The 21,252-nt window shown below is 48.8% G+C and overlaps 1 protein-coding gene across 1 annotated transcript in view; it reads left to right on the forward strand.

Annotated features, from left to right (window-relative positions):
* Positions 1-2,713: 2,713 nt before the first annotated feature.
* The window catches only part of AGBL3 (AGBL carboxypeptidase 3), a 73,485-nt gene continuing 54,946 nt past the window's right edge, over positions 2,714-21,252 (forward strand). Inside the window, exons 1-4 of the mRNA XM_075557399.1 lie at positions 2,714-2,812; positions 4,135-4,195; positions 11,795-11,980; positions 20,752-20,856. Of these exons, the coding sequence (XP_075413514.1) occupies positions 2,750-2,812; positions 4,135-4,195; positions 11,795-11,980; positions 20,752-20,856 (415 nt within the window). The 5' untranslated portion in view covers positions 2,714-2,749. The remainder of the gene's footprint in view (positions 2,813-4,134; positions 4,196-11,794; positions 11,981-20,751; positions 20,857-21,252) is intronic.

A 21,252-nucleotide genomic window follows, 5' to 3' on the forward strand; every position in this document is an offset into this window, starting at 1 on the left:
TCCCCTTAAAATTTTTCACCAAGGGTCTCAGAATCAGACCCGACTCCAGGGTCGCTGGGGACAGCACACTGCAAAGGTCACCCGGCTGAACCAGCAGGTCCTGCTGGCTCCCGGGAGAAGAGCAAGCAGTCTTAGATAACTTCCGTCGCCCTACAAAACACAAAGCCTGCCTTCCCGCCCCTGAAGTCTGCAACCGACCCCCCCCACCACCACCCACTGGGATTCCCTCCCACGCCCACCCCTGGCCCGCGTTCTCATCACCTTTCCAGCCTGCCTCACACTAGTACCGCGGACGTCCCGCGCCTCGTTCCCTGGGCAACACGTAGCCCTGGCCCCGTGGGGCGGGGCCTGAGCCGGCGGGGGCGTGGCCACGCCTGCCGCACCCTCATAATGAGCTGGCCTTGACCTGGGAGAAACCTTTGCTCCGAAGGGACACTTGGCCCGAGGTCTGGGCGGCCGCTGCGGGCGTGCGTGCGTGCGTGCGAGGTGGCCGGAGGGCAGACGAGGCGCGGGTACAGGCCGCCGGGGGCGCGAGCCCGAGGGAGCGGCCTCCTGCTGTGCGGCCGCGCCCAGGGCCAGAGGGACCCGCGGGGCCCTTAGGAAGGGTTCACCCCAGGACGGCCCGCGTCTGTGGTCCTTGGCTGGTGCACCCACCCCTGCAAAAGCGCTGCCCCTCTGTAGGGTGGGACAGACCCCAGGACGTCGGTTATGGCCCAGACGGGCTCAGAACTTTGACCGCTGGCGTTAGCGACCACCGAACGAACCGCCCCCGGGTCCCGGGCCGCCACCATCCTCAGGGGTGTGCTTCCCTTGAGCCCTGGGGCAGCCACTGTCAATCGTCTTCTCGCGGGCCTTCGTCCTGTCGCGCCCCCTCTGTTTTACCCCGTCTGCTCACTGTCACCCCGGGTTTCTGCAGCAGCACCCACAAAGACACGCGTGGACACGTTCTCGGCCAAGCCGACTTGGCTCCCGGAGTCGCGCTCACCTGCCCACAGCTGTTTAGCTTGGCCTCTGCTTATGTTTGTTGTGCCTCTGCTTATGTTTGTTGTGCCTGACGTTGCAGGGTTGTGTATCTAATTGTCTTGTGTGTTCTTTCCTTCTCTGTGTTCCCTTGGACCAGGCTCCAGCTGTCCTGCTTTCGGGGAAGGAGACTTTCCATGCCCATAAAGATTGGTAGTGTCTGACTCACAGGGGCAGCTCTACTCTGTCCCTGTAGGGTGGCTGTGACTCAGAATGGAATCATGGCATTGAGAATCTTTGATCCTTGCCCTGATCTCCCCCCTGTTGTAGATTGCCTTTCCCTTCACCCAGGTTCCAATGTGCCCACTCTCTAGTGGTTGACGCTCTCTTCCCCTCACTGGTGATGCAAAGGTCAGCAGTTCTGAACCCACCAACTCCTCCATGGGGCATAATAATCTTCCATAAAGATTACCGTCAGGGGGCAGTTCTGCTCTGTCCTATAGTCATAGGAGTCAAAATTGGCTCGAAGGCAGTTGGCTTTGGTTTTTCAATGCCCCAGATCTCTCTGAACTTGCTATCATGGCTGCGGTACTGTCTTTAATGGTGAACATGGAAGATGTCGATTACTTAATTTGTCCCCTAGAGGTTTCTACTCAATTCAATTATAGGCTCGATGGCTTTTTGTTGTGATTTTTGCCTTTCTCAAAGAGGTGGAAAATTTCTACAAGGGTGTGAACTTGAAAGTTAAAGTAACTGTATTCTAGTTAATCTCATGAGACGTGGTCGCCTGGTGGGTTACGCACATGGGGCTTGGAGGCCACCAGCTACTCAGAGGGAGAACAATGAGACAGCACCCCTGCAGATAGTTGCCGTCTCCAAACCACAGGTGCAGTTTGTCCTCTGTTCTCTACGGTTGCTATGGGTCAGAGTTGACTTGACGCCAGGGAGTTTTGTTTTTCAGTTAGCTTTGTTTTGCCACTGTTAAGGAGCCCCAGTGTCTTAATGGATTACACATTGGGCTTCTAGCCGCAAGGTCAGCAGTTGGAATCCACCAGCCCCTCTGTAAGAGTGGCATTCTGTTCTGGTAACTCAGAGACCCAAAGAGCTCAACTTTGCCCTGGAGCCATGGTTCTCCACTTTCCTCATGCCACCACCCTTTCATACAGCTTCTCATGCGGTGTTGACCCCCAACCATTATTTTCACTGCTACTTCACAACTGTCATTTTGCTACTGTTATGAATCGTCATGTAAATATCTGATAGGCAGGATGTATTTTCCCTGTTACAATGGAACATGATTAAAGCATAGTGATTCATCCCCAAAACAATATGTCATTACATATTGTGAAATATTTATTTCTAAGTATAAATAAATGAAATTTTATCTTGAAGCATGGTGTAGCCTGGGCATACCTGCATGTGGGTGGACCCACTTGGAGACGGATAGAGGAACAGTGTCTCAGTTCCTAAGACTACTGGAAATATGTGCTTTCCAATGGTCTTAGGTGACCCCTGTGAAAGGGCCGTTCGACTCCCAAAGGGGTCGAGACCCCCAGGTTGAGAACCGCTGCCCGCACAGGTTGCTGGGGGTTGAAATTGACTGGATGGCAGTGAATGGATTCTCCACTGTCAATAAATACAGCTGAATCTACTCTTGAATGTCTGTAATTGTCAAAAACACCTTCAGCTTTAAGAAGCGGGCAGCAAATAAATTCCCAAGACTTTGTTTTACAGGCTACACCCATTAAAAAAAGACAAAAAACCTCCCGCGGGCCAATCCTCGGAGGAGATGTCAGAAGATTCCGACAAGGAAGCCTATTCCGACGGAACAGCCAGCGATGAAGATGAGTCAGTACGTTCTCAACTTTACTTTGCATAATTTGAGATGACTTGAGGACATTAAGTCTCAGTGAAAATGTCATCAGTGGGGAGGAGTCCAGAGGGGTTGGAGCCCCCCTCCTCTGTCCATGAGTCCTAACCCCACAGTGGTCATCTCCAGATGCTAAAACTGTATAAGCTATGTTTTTTTAACCAACCTCCATGATACTGCTAAAGTATTGAGGAAACATTTAAAAATAAAAACAAATGAAGCCCAGTAGCAAAAATCTCATCAGATCAGGATCAAAATAGTTTTAGCTGTCGCTGAGGCAGGGAAACAATGTGACTCGATGGCAAAGCTATGCCACGACTGTGTGGCATATTACCAGAAAGAGAAACTCTAGTCGCATTGTGTATTTTCCGAAGCTAAGACACCAAAGCTAAGAGGCCTCTGTGTTTTATAAAAATGTGTATTTGAAACCATCAGATGTTATTTTAATGATACTTCTTGTGGGTCCTAATTGTGCTGTTCCGTAATAATATGCCCCACATGAGCCCTGGCAGTTTGAAACCACCAGTCAGCTCTGAGGGAGAGAGACAAACCCACAGGAGTTTTCTATAGGGTTTGTTATAGGGTCACTGTCCCGTAGACACTCCCAGGATTCCAGTGTAAGGCAGCGAGTCGGAATCAACTCAATGGAAGGGAGTTTGCTTGTTTGGTTTTATTGGCCCGTATACTGGAGCTTCCTCAGTTCTGGCCCTACTGCGTGGCAACAAAACAGGCTTAAGGAGGTTCTGAGGTCACACAGGGAAAAAAAAAAAGCAGAGGGAGGAGAGGGGAGAAGCACAGGACAGTATTTAAAAATATTTTGTCTGGTTTTAGTCCATATTTCTGAGGGATTTGCATCGCTTATTAGTAAAGTATAAACGACTGTGTCTGTCCATTGAAGTCCCTAAATAAGGTTCTCCACAATGTAAAGTAGGATCCCGCTGGTCTCTGGCTTCTGATGATCAATTTTATTCCTCATTTTGATCATCTGCCCACGTTTACCATGAAGCTCCAACTGTGACTCCTTCCCCACAGTCACTAACAAACCCACCGGCAGAAAAGGCACGAAGGGGAAGCATCCGGTTTCTGGATATTTGAAATGTCAGGAAGAATTTGAGACCGGTCACCCAGATCATCTTTTCATCCACCCCCGCCCCCCCCCACACGCACACGCCCACCCCCAATCTATTAAAGACTAAGACACATAAACGAATCTCCAGCAATTAGGAAAGAAGTAAAAGCTACTTTTCTAGGTGTGGAAACAATTGCTTTTTTAAAGAGGAAATGTTCTTTCAATTCTGCCTTAGGATGAGGATGACTTCCTGAGATTTGTGGATGAAGATATTCGTCGCTGTGCACTTTTAACAGGTTCGTGTTCATCCGCAGCATCTTCCCTCCCCTCCCTCTGTGATAAGGCGGGGGTGGGGGGCGGGGGGGGGGGTTGAGAAAGAGCGAGGAGAGTCAAACAAAGAGCGAATAATGCAGGGAGGTCCTTTTCTTTGCCAGGGAGCAGGGGGCGAGAGTCAGAGAAAGGGTTTAAAGCATTCTTCAGTCTTAGTAGCCTTTTTGGGAGTCCTGTTGGCTTTTTAAAGACTGAGAGCTCTAGCCTCCAGGTTCGTTTTAGATAAATCTGATGAATATTAGAAAAAGGTGAGTGAAACGAAATTCCGATGGTGACTGTTGACTGTATAAAGGGCTCCTCTTTATTTACCTTGGCATTAATTTTTTTATTTTTTATTAAGATCATTTTATTGGGGGCTCTTACAACTCTTATTACAATCCATACATCAATTGTATCAGGCATATTTGGACATATGTTGCCATCATTCTTTTCTAGACATTTACTCTCTATTGAGAATTTCTTTAATAACTTGCTCCTTGCATGCATTTGTAAGGAGCCTGGTGGCACCATGAATGAAGCATCAGGTTGCTGGCCAAAGGTTGGCAGTTCAGGCCCGCCAACCACTCCTAGATGAGGAGGCAGTCTGCTCCCACAAGGATTTACAGCCCGGGAAATCCTGTGGATGCTACTTTATCCTATAGGGTCTTATGAGCTGGAAATGACCCAAAGTCTTTTAAAAGCATTTATCCAATGACTTGAGTTGCAATAAAAATAATGTTGTTGTGAGGGGCTGCCCACTCAGGTCTGATTCAAAGCACAACAGAACAAGACATTTCCTGTCCGGCACCATCTCAGGAGCCTTGTTCTGAGGCCATGGTTACAGCCACTGTATCGACACATCTCACTGAAGAACTTCCTCTTTGCACTTGTACTTTACCAAGATGGATGTCCTTCTCCAGAGGATGGACTCTCCTGACAACATGGCCCAACTGTGTGAGGTGACATTTCACCATCCACCCTTGCAAGGGGCATTCCGGCTGCACGTCCCTCAAGACAGACTTGTCTGTTCTTCTGGTGGACCGTGGACTTTGAATACTCCTCACCAGCACCATCTCTCAAGTGCCTCCGTTCCCGGTGATCTTCCCCTATCCAGTGTCCAACTGTCACACGCACACGAGGAGCTTGAAAACATCATGGCTGGGGTCAGACGCACCTCGGTCCTCCCAGTGACCCCCTTGCTCTGCAACACTTTAAAGAGCTCAGATTTGCCTAGTGCAGTCTTGACATAGGATTTAAACGAACCATGCCCAGCTGAAGAGTTTTCTTATAAGATAATTCATATGCAAATGGACATATTGTCACATCTTGATGTGTACTTGGGCTCCAAATTCATACTAACACTCTTGTTATTTATTGTTAGGTGCCATCAAGTCAGTTCAAATACTCGATTGTATTTGATACTAATTCTAGTCTACCTTAATTGTGGGTTCAGGACATTTCGCTGCAAACCCCGCCCCCCGTCCAGCTTTTATAAAAACAGACAATCAAATCCACTCACGTTAAGAATACAGTCCAATACGTTTGACACAAGTGTAGCGTTTAACCACCACCAAGATCTAGATGTGAAATCTTTCTGGTGCCCCCACAGAGCACCCTGTGCCCTCTTTGCAGTCAGTCCCCCACACCCCTTGCCCACTGACTCGAGGCAACCACGAACGTGCTTTCTCTTCACGCTAGTTCTAGAAGTTCATGGAAACAAAGCCCTACGTCATGTGACATTCTGGGTCTTCTTCCTCTGTGGCAGAATGTCATTGAGATTTATCTAGTTTATGGTGCACACTACACACTGATCCAGTGCCCATTCTCCCGTGGAGCCCGTACTGTGGGTCTAAATGTTCGTCTATTGTGTTTTTCTCCGCTTCTAAAATTTCCTGGGATTTCTTCTTAAACCTTTGCTGAGAATTCTGTCTTCACATTTAGTCCCAGGATGTGTTTTCAGGGATGCGTAATATTCCATTGTGTGTATATACCAGAGGTGGTTTTTTTTAATCTATTGATGGGAATTTAGGCTGTTTCCAATTTTTTGTGATTGTAAACGGTGCAGCTACAAACATTGGAGAGCAGATGTCTAGTCATGGTCTGTTTCTTATTTCTTCTGGGCATATGCCCAGTAGTGGAATTGCTGGGTCAGATGGTAGCTCAATTTCCATCTGTTTTAGGCATCGCCAAATCACTTTCCACAATGACTGTACATATCTACACAACCACCAGCAGTGAATAAGTGTTCCTATCTCAGCACACACACTCCAACATTTGTTGCTTTCTGTTTTTTGGAATTGGACGGCTGTCTTTGTGGGCATTAGGTGGTCTCTCATAGTTGTTTCCAGAATGTTTTCCCCCTCTCCTCACAGAGCAGAGTTTTAGGAGCTTCTTGATCACTCCAACGTCTGGAACCTGTCGTCATTGGCATCTGTTGGTGGTCTTTTCCCAGCTCCGGTCCCTCCCTGGGAAATGGTCGGTTATGTCCCCAGCTTTCCTCTTCTGAGCCCGAGGTGTGCAGACAGCAGATCCTTCTGAAGAATGTCAACACGTCCCCTCCCACAACCAACCCACTCGGGGGCAGGCCCTAAACTGTGGGCTCTTTTCAAGTCTGCGTTCAGATGGGTAAGCCTGCACCAGGCTCACCAGGCCCTGTCCCACACCAGCGTGGTTAGGGAGACTGTGAGACTGGCGTGGGTCGGTCAAATCCATTCTCTAGTCTTCTACTGCATCCAAAGAAGACTGACTTGAGAACGGATCATTCCAGGGTTAAGTCGAGACGTGTGTGTGTGTGTGTGTGTGTGTGTTCCACACTTCAGTTCCATTCACAAAGTCCTTGCTGTACTTGCAGAGTCTGTCCCACCTTGCATGGCCCCAGGGTCAGGCTGAGACTTCTGCAGGCTCAGACACCGGATTAGAACATGACAAAATAAAAATAATAAAAACAACAACAAAAAAAGAAAGCAAATGTTTTGAGAATGATGATGGCAACAAAGGTACAAATGTGCTTGACACAATGGATGGATGGATGGATTATGATAAGAATTGTATGACCCCCCCCAATAAAATGATTTTTTTTTTTAAAGAACATGGCCCTGTCTGGTGCCTTTGGGACCCCATCCACACTTGAGACCTCTTCTCTCCCAGTTACCCAGTTGAGGAAGACCAGGCTTCTATCTGACATGTAGCCACTTGACCCCATCATTAAGTTCAAGGTGTCAAACTCGTGCTGGCAGGGACCCGTGTTTTCCCCTCTCTGGCTCAGGGCCCTTTCATAGTACTTGGCACACTGTCTCGTTGCTAGGCACCTTCCACTCCTAACGACCCTGTGGGAAGAGTAGAACTACCCAGAGTCTGTCATCTCCATGGAAACAGACCTCCAGGTCTTGGTCCCATGGAGCCGCTGGGTGGGGCCAAGCACCACCTTTCAGCTAACAGACCAGATCCTTCTGAGGTACACCAACCAAAGTGTACATCCGTTGCCGTTGAATTCCAGGCCAACGCATGGGACAGAGTCGCCCTGCTCCATGGGGTTTCCATGGCATCCAGAAGCAGCCGGCCTCTGAAGGGACTGGTGGATCCCCACCCCCACCAGGGCTCCTGCCCTTCGCACATGGCAGAGCGCAGTAACCATCTGTGGACTGAGAGCACAGTCTTGAGAAGTAGCTAGAATGCTGTTACCCCTTAATCACAGGTGGTGATGGCGTTCGGTGCCTGCGAGGCAGTTCCTATGCATAGTGACCCTGTCGGCCGCAGGACAAGACCCTGCCGGGGCCTGCGCCATGCTCACCGCCGTGGTACTGTCTGAGCCCAGTGCTGTAGCCACCGTGTCATCCAGCTGGTCAAGTCTTCCTCTTTTCTTCCGGCCCCTCTATCAAGTATGATGCCCTTTTCCCGGGGCAGATCTCTCCAGACCACACGTCCACTGTCCCCGAGATGAAGTCTCACCGTCCTCGCTTCTAAAGGAGCATTCTGGCTGTCCTTCCACGTGGGAAAGTAGCACTGAAGGAACTAAGACTGGGACTTATTCCCTGACTGGCACAGAGGGAATCTGGACGATTAATATTCCACGGCAGGAAGACGGCCACTCTGCTAGTTGGAGTTAAACTCCAAGTACATGTTCCTGCGGTCGTCTATCATTTCCACAGTTTCTCCCCTTCAAGCTGCACTGCCTTCAAGTGAGCACATGGTTGATTCAGTCTCCCCACAGAAGCAGCCATTCCTATTGGCTCTTTCATTTCCCATCGTGGCTTCCAGCCCCTCTCATACCTTCCCCAAATAGCAGATGTTCATAGGGGGACTTTGTCCCCCAAGCCTGGATTCAGAATGCTTGCCATAAGCCTGAGATTTTGGCTTGGCTATATTAGTTTGGTCATTAAATTTGCCTTGACAGCTTTCAATATATAGAAAATAACCATGTCGCTACTACGGCTCTTTTGAATATTGTATGTAAAACAAAAAGGGGAATTGTGGGAAACAGAAAGATTTCTCCCAAGTTGTCTCCCCCAAATATATGCCAAACTTAGCTGCTTGCTATACATGGCGAATGACTACACTTGGAAGTCAACAGAAGTAGGTCAGGGGTTATTCTCCCTCAGGGTTATTAGCCATCCAGAGCAAGCGGACACCAGTTTATCCCACAACAAGTAGGGTCCACTCCCTCCTGATAAGGATAGTAGTAAATTGTTTCCCTGAAGGAGTGACCAGGAAGGTCAAGCCCACCCAAGGGTGACCAAAGTTAGGCCACCATCATGAATCTAGGGTCCGCCCATCTTGTCACATGTATACCTCTAGTCCCTCCCATTCTGTGCTCACACCCCCTAGCTCATCCCCTTCCTGTCACACTTATGCCTATTGTACATCCCTTCCTATGATGTGTCTGCCTATTGTACATCCCCTTCCTATGATGTGTCTGCCTATTGTATATCCCCTTCTGTGGCATGTGGTGACCTGTAATCAGGCCCCCCTAAAGAGATATAAGCCTTGGTTAGCAATAAACAGAGGTCTCCACCCTACCTCACCTCCAGCCCTCTCAGCCCATGTGGCTGGCGGCCCTGGCAGGTAAGATTGTAGCCATCCAGGAGGTGAGCATGCGACTGTGAAATGTGTCTGACTTCTTTATTTTACTCTCTCTCCTATCTCTCTCATGCTCCCTGACTTTATTGTAATCTTTATGTATCTCAACTGTACAATTGCGCTTACTGAACCTGCGATTAGTTGTGGGGGGCTGGCCTGTCGTCCCCCCCACTTCCAAGACACAGTCTGTGGTATGTTCCGTATTCTTTGAAAGCACTGTGATTCAACGCATCGCTCTTTTCCAGTCTTCCTTATTCAGGGTCCAGCTTTCACCTGCCTGTGAGGTCATGGAAGATACCATGGCTTCAGTCAGGCTCAACTTAGTCCCCAGAGTTACAGGGAGCAAGGCCTATGCTCAAAGGGGCTGCCAAGCCCCAAATCATCCTCAAACATACTGGGCCCGGTTCAACTGAGTCCTGGTCCAGTTGTTTTTGTTGTCATGCCCAAATTCCAGAGATGATGTGCAAGAGAAAGAGAGATCCAGTGCAGGGTGGGCGTCAGGAAGTGTGGAGCAGCCCCTGTGGATCCCACGTGGTATCCTAAGAGGAGGACCAAGAGCTCACTGATAACGTGTGAAATGGAACTCCAGAGAGGGGGCAAGGAATTCTCGTCCGTGCGTCCCTTAGGGGCCAGTGAGCTCATGTCCATGGAGGAGGAGCAGAGTTTAGTAGGGTAAAGGCATTTGAGAAAGGCTGTACAGCTTGAAGGTTGTAATCAGCATCACCACGTTGCATGTGTAGAACCCTGACCGGTGTTCCGTTTTTGCGGTGAATATGTATAGCAGGACCATTCAATTCGGAGAGATTGCCATCATGTGACCGGGCTTCTAGAGTTCAAAGTGGACAGTTTGTTAAGAAAGGTGCCAGAAACAAGCACTTGCTTGGAGTCGTGGTGCAGTGGGTTAACATGCATGGCTCCTAACCCAAAGGTCCCACTCTCCAGGGCAGAAAGAAGGGGCCGTCTGTGCCCATAACTGTTACAGCCTTGCAGTCCCCATGAGGCAGTTCCACTCGGTCCTGTATGGTCACTGAGCCAGAATCAACTCCACGGCAGTGAATGACGATTTAGCATGAATTAAAAACATATGAGATTGACTTTTTAAGGTCAATCGTTTTATTTGATTGTCGGCATTGTTCAAAATATTCACGGCACACACATAAGGCTGCATCAGATCTCCGCGTGTACATCTCGGTGCGGTGCTACGGATGACATCCTCACACCAGAGCACCACATCAGCTTCCTCCCCCATGACCATCAGCTCACGCTCCCCCATGGAACCGAGTCTTTTCCATTTCAAGGCGCCAATTGCGTCTTTCCGGTTTCTGTTATCACTTTGAGGAAGCCTGGTGATGTGGTGGTTGCTCATTGGGCTACAGTCTGGAAGGTCGGCAGTTCAAACTCCAGGGGAGAAATTTGAGGCCTTCCACTCTCATCGAGCCACAGTCTCTGAGACCCATAGAGGTTGTTCTGTTCTGTTCTGTTCTGTGAGGTCGTGATGAGTCAGAATCGACTCAATGGCAGGGAGTTTGGGTTTGGAGTTTCTTGTCATTTTGATCCCACACAGATATATTTTGTTTTTTAAACCATTTTATTGGCATATAAGTCACATGCTATACAATTCCATAGTTCATTCACATCATGAAGGGTTGTACAGTCACCGTCACAATCGATTCTAGAGCTTGTTCTTCAATCTTGTCCTCATCATGATTAGCTCCCCATTGCTCCCCAACATCCCCTGCCACACCCCCAAGGAACCATGAATCCAGTTACTGTCTCTATAGATTTACCTGTCCTGGATTTCAGGAAGCCATTAAAAAACAAAACAGACAAGCACCAAATAAAGTAAAACAGGTAAAACCCTCAGTCGAAAAGAAAGCAGAAAATATGAAACACCAGAACTAAGCCGCCAGTGAATTCTCTCTGCCATGGGCCAGATCGATGTTCAAAGAACCCAGCGTCGAGGCAGACCACGGTCACTGGCTCGGCGGAGCGGTTCACTGTGAAGCAGTTGGCAGGGGGCATTTGTGGCTAAAGGTCTCAAGATGATCTCAGGGCAATCACTGCAGGGGTGCGATCAACCTTTTCACTTTATTATATATGTTTTAAGCTAATGATGAAGATCGGCGCTACAAAATTCCCAAAGCACTTCTGCATGTACAAAATGCTAGACATGGGAAACCGTGTGGATGAAATTCCCAAGAGACAATGCACTGAAACAGAAGCACTGTAGCGAAGATAAGGATCCCTGGTGGCTGGTGGTGTGGTTGTGACTTGTAGGTCAGCAGTTCGAGACCACCAGCCGCCCTATGGGAGAAAGGTGGGGCTTGCTCCTCCCGTGAAGAGTTGCGGCCTCAGAATCCCGCAGGGGCAGCTCTACCCCGCGCTACGGGCTTGCTATGAGTTGGCAGCGACCCGTTGGCAGTGAGTGTGTCTTTGTTTGTTTTGGGTAGCGACGGTGGGAGTCGAGTTCGCCTTCTTGCCCCTGACGGTTTCCTGGGCCTCTCTTTCAGAGGGACCCATCTGCGACCCCTACTTGCCGCGGACGACGCAGCTACTCCTGGAATACCAGCTAGGGAGATGGGTGCCCCGCCTGCGCGAGCCACGAGACCTCTACGGCGTGTCCTCTTCGGGCCCCCTGAGCCCGACTCGGTGGCCCTACCACTGCGAGGTCATCGATGAGCGAGTCCATCATATCGGTACGTCCGTAGCCCTTCCTGAGATCCGAACGGGGCAGCCTGACCGTTGCCCACCTGGCCTGTAAGGAGGAGAGCCACCCTGCTGGGGCAGTAACAAGAGAAGCCACCAACCCCACCGCCACAGCGTCCATCCATCCCCACGCCCGGCGCCTGCACGTGAGGCTTCCCTGACCGCAAATCCTAACGAGAGCCGTCAGCCCCATCTTGGAGCGGCTGGTGGCTTTGAACCACAGACCTTGTGGTGACAAACGCATCCATCCCCTAACCCACAGTGAGGCAGTCTTGAATCTTCTCGAAGCCCCATTTCAAAGGATAGAAGAAGAGAGTTAGGATTCGTTTAAAATACATGCTTTCTTTAATCCAGGATACAGGAAAGAATTTTCATTCTCTGGTTGGGTGGGAAGTCTTTGGCACCCGTGATGCATCTGTGCATAGCGAGGGTCAGAAGTCAGCCCGCTCAACTGCACAGCAGCTGCCTGTGCTTGAACAGAGCAGCTCCAGACATGCTAAGGAACCCTGGGGGCACAGAGGCTCGAGCAGCCTGCTGCGCGTACCTGCAGGGGTGGGGGTTCAAACTCCCAGGGAGAAAGACCAGGCTGTCCTGTTGAGTCAAGATGGACCCAAGAAATCTTCATCTCACAACCTGCAGAGATGAATCCCGATGGGCCTGGACAGAAGCTGGGCTTAGAACTGATGTCTTTGTTCTCAAATCTTGTTGAAGTGGGAGCAGGCTTTGGACAACTAGTGGGGAAATGGGGTTGGAAGGGAAGATTACTGGGACTTTCCCATGAACTCTTCGAAGGCCCCTCCTGTGGCCAGTGGAGTCCCAGGCTGGCTCTGTGAGACAGCTCTGTGTTTTTCTTCCTTTCTTTGTGTTCCCTGGACTTTTTAACTGTGTCTGAGGGGCTCTGGTGGCGAGGTGGCTAAGGGCAAGACTGCTAACTGAAAGGCTGGTATTTTCAAGCCTAGCGGTGGCTCCAGCCCCGAGGGAGAAAGATCCATGTATTTGTTTGTTGATTTCTGTAACAATGACAGCCTTGTTCCATTCCACTCTGCCAGACAAGGTGGGCAGGAGTCAGAATCCACTGCTTGGGTTTGATGGTTCGGTGTGAATCTCTGCTCTGTTTGGCTTCTTTTATTTTTTTATTGTTTTATTAGGGGCTCATACAACCCTTATCACAACCCATACATACATCAATTGTGTAAGGCACATTTGTTCATTCACTGCCCTCATCATTCTCAAAACATTTGCTCTTCACTTAAGCCCCTGGCATCAGCTCCTCATTTTTTCCCCTCTCTCCCCGCTCCCCACTCCCTCATGAACCCTTGATAATTTATAAATTATATTTTGTCACACCTTGCTCTGTCCGACATCTCCCTTCACTCACTTTTCTGTTGTCCATCCCCCAGGGAGGAGGTCACATGTAGATCTTTGTTATCAGTTCTCCCTTTCCAACCCACCCTCCCTCTTAGCTCCCAGTATCGCCACTCACACCACTGGTCCTGAAGGGATCATCCACCCTGGATTCCCTGTGTTTCTGGTTCCTAATTGTACCAGTGTACATCCTCTGGTCTAGCCAGACTTGCAAGGTAGAATTGGGATCTTGATAGGGGCGGGGGGGGGGGGTGTTCTGTTTGGCTTCTGTGTCCATTTCCATTCTTCTCATTTTCTATCTCTTCTACTCAGTCTCCTCTCATGCTGACGTCTTTGATGCACTTTTTGTGGACTGAAGACTGCGTGTTACAGCAACTGTGTATGTTTGATCCCTGTGCCTTGGTAATTGGCTTCCAAGCTTAGCACTGGCTCTCCCCGAGCCTGGCAGCAGCAGCAGCTTCCCACAGCTGGGCAGGAGGGAAGCACCCTCAGACCTGTGGGTCACCGTCAGGTGCTCAGCCAAGAGAAGGCTCTCCTGCCACGGGAGGTCGCCTTCCTAGTCCATGCCCAGGGGTCCTCCCAACGGAAAGAGATGCAGGCATGTCTGGCCTCTTGGCTTGAGATTCTGAATCAATTTCTTTGCCTAAAGAGTGTCTTAAGAGGGATCAAGTATTCTGACACACTCTTGCAGATCTCCTACGGCCCACCTAGGCTACATGCAGCCGTGGCCCCCTCTGTCAGAGGGTCCTGGGTCCCCACAGCTAAGAGAGAAGTCACAGGGCTGTTGGTGTCTGTCAGGGCACAGAGGACCCTGCTGGATGGAAGTTTCTTTACTTTGTTTTGTTGTTGTTTTCATGTTCTTTGTTATTTATTGGCACTTTAAAAAAATGAATTATAGTGTTTATTATATTCATTTATGTATTGTTTCTTATGCTTTATTTAATGAAGGAAGCATTTTTTAAAAGACATCTTTTTGTTGTGCGTGGAATGAAGCCTTACAGAGCAGATCAATTTTCCGCTCAGCAGTCCATACACACTTTGCTTCATGTCCATGACTGCAAGCCCCACCACGCACCATCTGTACCCCACTCCCTCCCTGCGTTTCCTGTCTCCAGTCCTCTTCCTTCCCCAACCCTGCTGAACCGTGTCCTGGGGTCAAGCCACCCTCTTGATCTCACATGGCTGAAGATGCTAAGGTGTGCATACCTGCCCTACTGTAATGTTGCACTAGTGTTCCTATTGTCCGGTTGGAAACTGAGCCACGTGGGCTGAGTGCTCCTCACGAGGTCTGAAGAGTGTGGCTCAAGGGCCATGGTCTCAAGGATTCCTCCAGTCTCCATCCGACCAGTAAGCCTGGTCTTTTTAATGACTTTGAGTTTTGTTTCGCATATTTTTTCACCTGAACCAGGACTTCTATTGTGATTCCGTTCAGGGCAGTCAGTCGTGGTAGCCCAGCACCACCTCGTTCTTCTGGTCTCAGAGTCCTGGAGAGTGAGGGCCTGTGGTGCAGGAGTCCATTGGACTAAGTGATGCCATGTGTTTTCAACTGGAGGCACTAAGAGTTCCACCTTCGATGGCCATGCCCTTGCTTAAAAAAAAACCCCAGCCATTACTCATCAAAGATGCAGAGCATTGTCTTTGTGGACTGTGTTATGTCAGTTGACCTCAGTGTCACCCAAGACTCTGGTCCTGAGTCCCCTGGCCTAGTGACTAATTTCTTCAAGGTGTTTGGTCTGGTTCATTTTTTTTCCCCCCACAACGGTCTGCTCACTCTGGGGGTCCTGGTGGTATAGTGGTTACGAATTGGACTGCTAACCAAAAGGTGAGTCTTTCTACTTCCCTGGTGAGTCACAGTCTTGGAAACCCACAGGGACAGTTCTGTAGGGTCACTGTGATTCGGCATCAACTTCATGGCAGGGTTTGGGGTTCTTATGCTCACTCTACAATAGTCGCAGATGCGGTTGTAGCATGAGTAGATGCATGTGTAGACATCTCCTCTGTGGAGCCTCTTGATATCCGTGGGTATAGATAGCCCCGTTCTCCTCCCCACACATGGTGCCCTGCACCACTGCGCTTCCAGCCACAGCCTGTGCCCTTGAAACATCAGCCAGCGCTCCTGGTTCTCTGTCTCATGCAGCATCTTCTACACCCACCTCTGGGAAAAATCAGAATGTGTTCCCAGGTGTCCCCATAGCTTTCTCCACTCGGACAGCCAGCCTCTCAGAAAATCCATTTCCCACAGTCTGCCACATTGCCCTGGCCCTGCTTTTCTCCACTTGCCTGGTGCCAAAGTTTGTCTTGCACGGCATGCTCTACTTTTAGCTCCAGGTTCTGGAATTCATTGCAATGGCCCCACAGAAACCACAGACGATGCTCATGATTACGGGGTAGGGGGTTTATTATGGCAGCTAACAGGTTACCATTCTGGTGAGAAATGCTCAGGATGTGGTGGTTCAGTCAAGATGTGCTACAGAGTTCTTTAAGGGCTGCTGATAAATGCCCAAAGGGCATGCCACTCCGCTATAAGCCTTGACCCAAAGACATTCTGCTCTGGCTCCAGGGGCCAGCAAACTCAGCTCTTAGAGTTAAGGAACCCAGAGGCTCCCTGCTCCAAAGCACTCAGCTGTACTTGCTCTCTGGGCTGGGAAGTCTACTGCTCTGGCTCCTAGTTCTGCTGCTGCGCTCTCACTCCTGTGGTCTTAACGCTGTCTTGCTGGATCAAGGAGGCCCACTGCACAGGATCTTGGGTCCAAAGGATGCACCCCGTTCATGGCTCTTGCCGTTAATGAAATCCCCCTTCCTGCTGCAGTGATGGCTAACTTTACACCCAGCAGCAGTCACTTGCCGTTGAAGCATATAATATAATCAGTATCTTCCCCCACCTTCTCGCCCAGACCCATCAAGAAAAACAAGGTTGGTTGGTGGAAGCAACAGAGACTATGGCTGGAAGAGTCAATGTTAAATAATCCACTGCAGTGCTCCGAGCCTTCACAAGTTTGGATTTTGGAAGGACTCAAAGCAGCCTAGGATGTTCTCCTGTGTGTTAGTCTGGGTGGGGGGACTAGAGAAATTCATAGACACTCATGTGTATAAGAAAGAGCTTTCTATCAAAGAGCAGTTGTATATTGAGAAAACATCCCAGCCCAGTCCAAATCAAGTCCGCATGTCCTATATTAGCCCATAAATCCGATACCAGTCTGTAAATTCCTCTTCAGACTCATATAACACATGCAATGAGGCAGAATGCAGGAAGATCAAAGTCTTGTGGATCCAGTGGTGGTGGAAGCATCACAGTGCTGGCATGGGCTTCTATGTGGATCCTCCAGCTCCAGGGCTCTGGCTTTATCAGCATGGCTCCCTGTGGCATCTCAACAGGAATGTCCCACAGATTGCACCTCCAATTAGGTCCTCAAGCTGTGACCTGATTGACAGGCTAGACTCCACCCCTTCACAAGTTGACAGATTATGTAACTGTCCATATGTATGACTTATTTTGAGGAAGTAGATAAGGTGAAGCGAGAGAAAGAGGCCCTAGGCCAGAACTGGGGTCTGTCAAATTCTCCAGGACCCTGACTCACAGGCTTCTCTTCAGACCTGTAGGATGGACCTTAGCTTCAGGTGACCAGCCATGAGACGGAAGTTCCTTCCAGACTTCCTTTTCCTTCTGGCCTTGGAGTCAAGCCTGAGCGTCTACCTCCTTATGCCCACTGACAGTCATCATCAGACAGACTGGTCCTGGGAGGCACATCACCAATCCCCATCTTCCTTATCTTGCCCAAAGGCAACCTTTTCAGAGAGAAAGACAGAGAGAGCTCTGTGAGTGGTTCTCAACCTTCCTCATGCCGTGACCCTTTCATACAGTTCCTCATGTGGTGGTGACCCCCAACCGTAACATTATTTTCATTGCTACTTCTTCACTGTAATTTTGCTACTGTTATGAATCGTCATGTAAATATCTGATATGCAGGATGTTTTTTATTGTTACAAATTGAACATATTTAAAGCATAGTGATTCATCACAAAAACAATATGTAATTATATATTGTGAAATATTTATTTCTAAGTACAAATAAATGAAATTTTGTCTTGAAGCATGCTGTAGCATGGGGAACAGTCTTCGTGCTGGGTACTCATATGTGGGTGTATCTGCAGGTGGGCCGACCCGCCTTGAGACAGATAAAGGAGCAGAATGTGTTTTCCAAGGGTCTTAGGTGACCCCTGTGAAAGGGTCGTTCAACCCCCAAAGGGGTTGCGACCCACAGGTTGAGAACCGCTCATTTACCATGTAAATGAACCCTGTCCTACCAACCATCTGCCTTGAAAGCCTTTCCCTATCTGCTCGTGCCCATTGGTCTCGTTGGTCTCTTTGTTCACGGAGTGGCATGTTACAGCTCCTGAAATGAGAGAGGCATAATATCCCTAATGGGAACCCTGCCAATGAATCTTAGATGTATCCAGTTATGACCTCTGACCAGTGCTGGGTGGGCATATGTGTCCTAATACATGCGCATGTAGAAATATATTGGGGGTATAAACTCCTAGAGTTGCTGACTAAAAGCATTCTGTCAAATGCTTCCTTAAAATGGTCATAACCATTTATAGTCATGAATGTATTTGAGAGTACCCACATTCCCTCCACTTGTCTGTCCGTTTGTTGCACTGCGGTAGCTTGTGTGTTGCTGTGAGGCTGGAAGCTATGTTGCTGGTGTAGCAAATGCCAGCAGGGCCACCCAAAGTGAACAGGTGTTAGCAGAGCTTCCAGACTAAGAAAAGACTAGGAAGAAAGCACAGGCTGTCCACTTCAGAGGAATTGGCCACTGAAAACCTTATGAATAGCATATACCCAAAAGAACTCGTGGACATTCAACAAGATGTAGCATATGATCAAGAACCAATGGCACCGAGAAGTCAAGACCCAAGCTGCACTGCCGGCAGTAGCCAACAACAAGGCTAATGAAATACCAATAGAATGTTTCAGCGAGCTGATGAAGCCCTGGACGTACTCATTTGTCTGCATCAGGAAATTTGGAGACACCTGGCCAATGGACTGAAAAATATGTGTATCCATTCCCCCAAAAAAGGTGACTCTACACAATGCACAAATTATAGAACAGCATCTTCCATATCACATGCAAGATAACATTACTGAAGACCATCCAACAAGGATTACAGGAGTACATGGACAGGGACCTGCCAGAAAATTCACACCGGAGTCGGAAGAGGACATGTAAGAGAGGGTATCATTAGTGATGTCATATTGACCCTGGCTCAAAGCAGAGAATACCAGAAAGAGGTTCACTTGCATTTGGACTATGCCAAAGTATTCAACTGTGTGGATCACAACAGACTATGGATCGCCTTGACAAGATTAAGTATTCCAGAACACCTAATTGTGCTCGTGGATCAAGAGGCCGTTGTGCAAACAGAACAAGGGACCACTGCATGGCTTAACATGGGGAAAGGTGAGTGTCGGGTTGTATCCTCTCACCATGCTTATTCAGCCTGTGTGCTGAGCAAATCCTCAGAGAAGCTGGATTCTACGAAGAGGAGTGGGATCAGAATTGGAGGAAGGCCTGTTAGCAGCCTGCAGTATGCACCTGGTACAACCTTGCTCGTTGGAAGTGAGACCGACCTGGAGTACTTGCTGATGAAGATCAAGGATCGAAGGCTTCTGTCTGCATTATCACTCCATGTAAAGAAGGCCCAAATCCTCACAACTGGACGAGTAGAGAACATTATGATAAATGGAGAAAGGGTGGACATTTTCAAGGATGTCGTTTTGCTCGGCTCCACCATCGATGCTCGTGAGAGCAGCAGACAGAGCTCTTCGGAGTGTTGGAAAGCAAGGTCACTTTGAGGACTGAGGTGCGCCGGCCCCGAGCCCTGGGATTTTCAATCGCCTCACGTGCATCTGAAAACTGGACATTAAACAGGGAAGACCAAAGAAGAATTGATGCATTTGAATTATGGTGCTGGGGAAGAATAATTAATGTACTGTGGACTGCCCCCACACCCTTCCCCACCCCCAAATAAAAAACGAATTTGTCTTGAAAGAAACACAGCCAGAATGTCCCTTAGAAGCAAGGGTGGCAAGACTTCATCCCATGTGCTTTGAACATGTTATCAGGAGAGACCAGTCCCTGGAAAAAGAGGACACTGTGCTTGCTGAAGTGGAGGGTGGCCGGCCCTAGCAGTATTTCGGCTGTGGTACCTAGGGTCAAGTAGGAACCAACTTGATGCCACCAAGCAGCAATGACATTCCTTCGTCTGCATTCCAATCACCAATCGTTATCAATGCATCTTGATTGCATGCTTGCTCCATTTCAGACTGCAGACATTAATGGGATTCTTCAATTTCTTCACTACCTTTAGTGGCTGGTGCGTACATTTGAATAATAGATAGATTAACTCGTCTTCCTTGTAGGTGTTAGATAGTAATCTATCCTAGAATGTATTGTTGAAATGGCCCTTTTTGATGATGAAGGTGATGTCATTCCCCTTGAATTTGTTGTTCCTGGCAGAGGAAACCATATGACCGTTGGATTCAAAGTGGCGACTGCTAGTTCATTTTACCTATTGATCTTTACGGCTCCATCTCCTTTTTGATGACTTCCAATTTTCTTTATTAGTTATATTCATTCCTACTTTGTACATTCCACATTCTAATTCTTTGCGGCTATTTGCAGCCGTTTCTTCTAGTTTTCAGCTGTGTCTCATGGGCTAATGATAGGCCCGAAAGCCTTGCTTCGTCCACATAATTAAGGTTGATCCTGTTTTGAAGAGGCAGGGAGTGGTTCTCAACCTTCCAAATGCCGTGACCCTTTCATACAGTTCCTCATGTTGTGGTGAAACCCTCCCCCCCCCCATCAAATTATTTTGTTGCTACTTCATCGCTGTAATTTTGCTCCTGTTATGAATCAGGTGACCCCTCTGAAAGGGTCCTTTGACCCCCAGAGGGGCCATGACCCACAGATTGAGAACCGCTGCAAGTAGAGCGTGCTGTGGGCAGCTGAGCAATGTGAGCTGAAAGAGAGAGAGAGACAGAGAGAGAGCACGCTGTGGGAGGGACAGTCGATATCAGGACTGGCCAGGAAGCCTGGAGGGTGGAGTAGTGTCTGACCTCAGCCTGGGAGAAAACGACCTTGGGCTGCTGGTGCTGATGAAGGTCATTTTCCTTGCCTGAGAGAAGTCAGAGGTAAGAGCGCCTGCCCCCACATCCTTTCCTTTCTTGATTTATACCTTGCTGGAAACTTCAGCCTCCAATAACACAAACTTGCAGCCTACCTCTGCCAACGCATCATTTGTAGAGACGTAATGAATTCTTCCTGTTTTCCTTTGAGATGATATTCAAAAGATGACGCCCGTCTCTTATTTACGTGTTTGTTTGTTTTGGCAGATTGGACTCCTTTTCCTGAGCCAGTGTACACCCCAACAGGCCTGGAGTCGGAGCCCTTTTATCCAAACGCCAAGGACGGCATTGTAGTGTACCTAGCTGAAGACGGTGGGTACACGAGGCGGCATATTGCTATAAACCATAAGCCCAGACCTGGGTTCATCCCTTAGCTACACTCGTTCTGCTGTTTTTAGTGGACATGGGCATACACCTTTATTAGTTTTAAAGTATATATACCCCCCAAAATAAAAAATATATACATACCCAGACATATAGACTCCTATCAAGATAGGTAACTTTGTCATCACGCCCAAAAAGTCCAGCCCACCTGCTCTCCTCAATCTCCAGTCCCAGGCAAGTTTCGGGTTTTTCTGTCATCATGAGTTAGCTTTACCTGCCATTCATAGAAAGGCGGTCGTCCAGGACATCCACGATGACCTACCTCTAGCTTTGACTCAGCAGAACGGCTTTCACACCCACGCCTGCGTGGATCGACAGTTGGTT

Source organism: Tenrec ecaudatus, chromosome 9 (assembly GCF_050624435.1).
Source record: "Tenrec ecaudatus isolate mTenEca1 chromosome 9, mTenEca1.hap1, whole genome shotgun sequence".
NCBI classification, from domain to species: domain Eukaryota; kingdom Metazoa; phylum Chordata; class Mammalia; order Afrosoricida; family Tenrecidae; genus Tenrec; species Tenrec ecaudatus.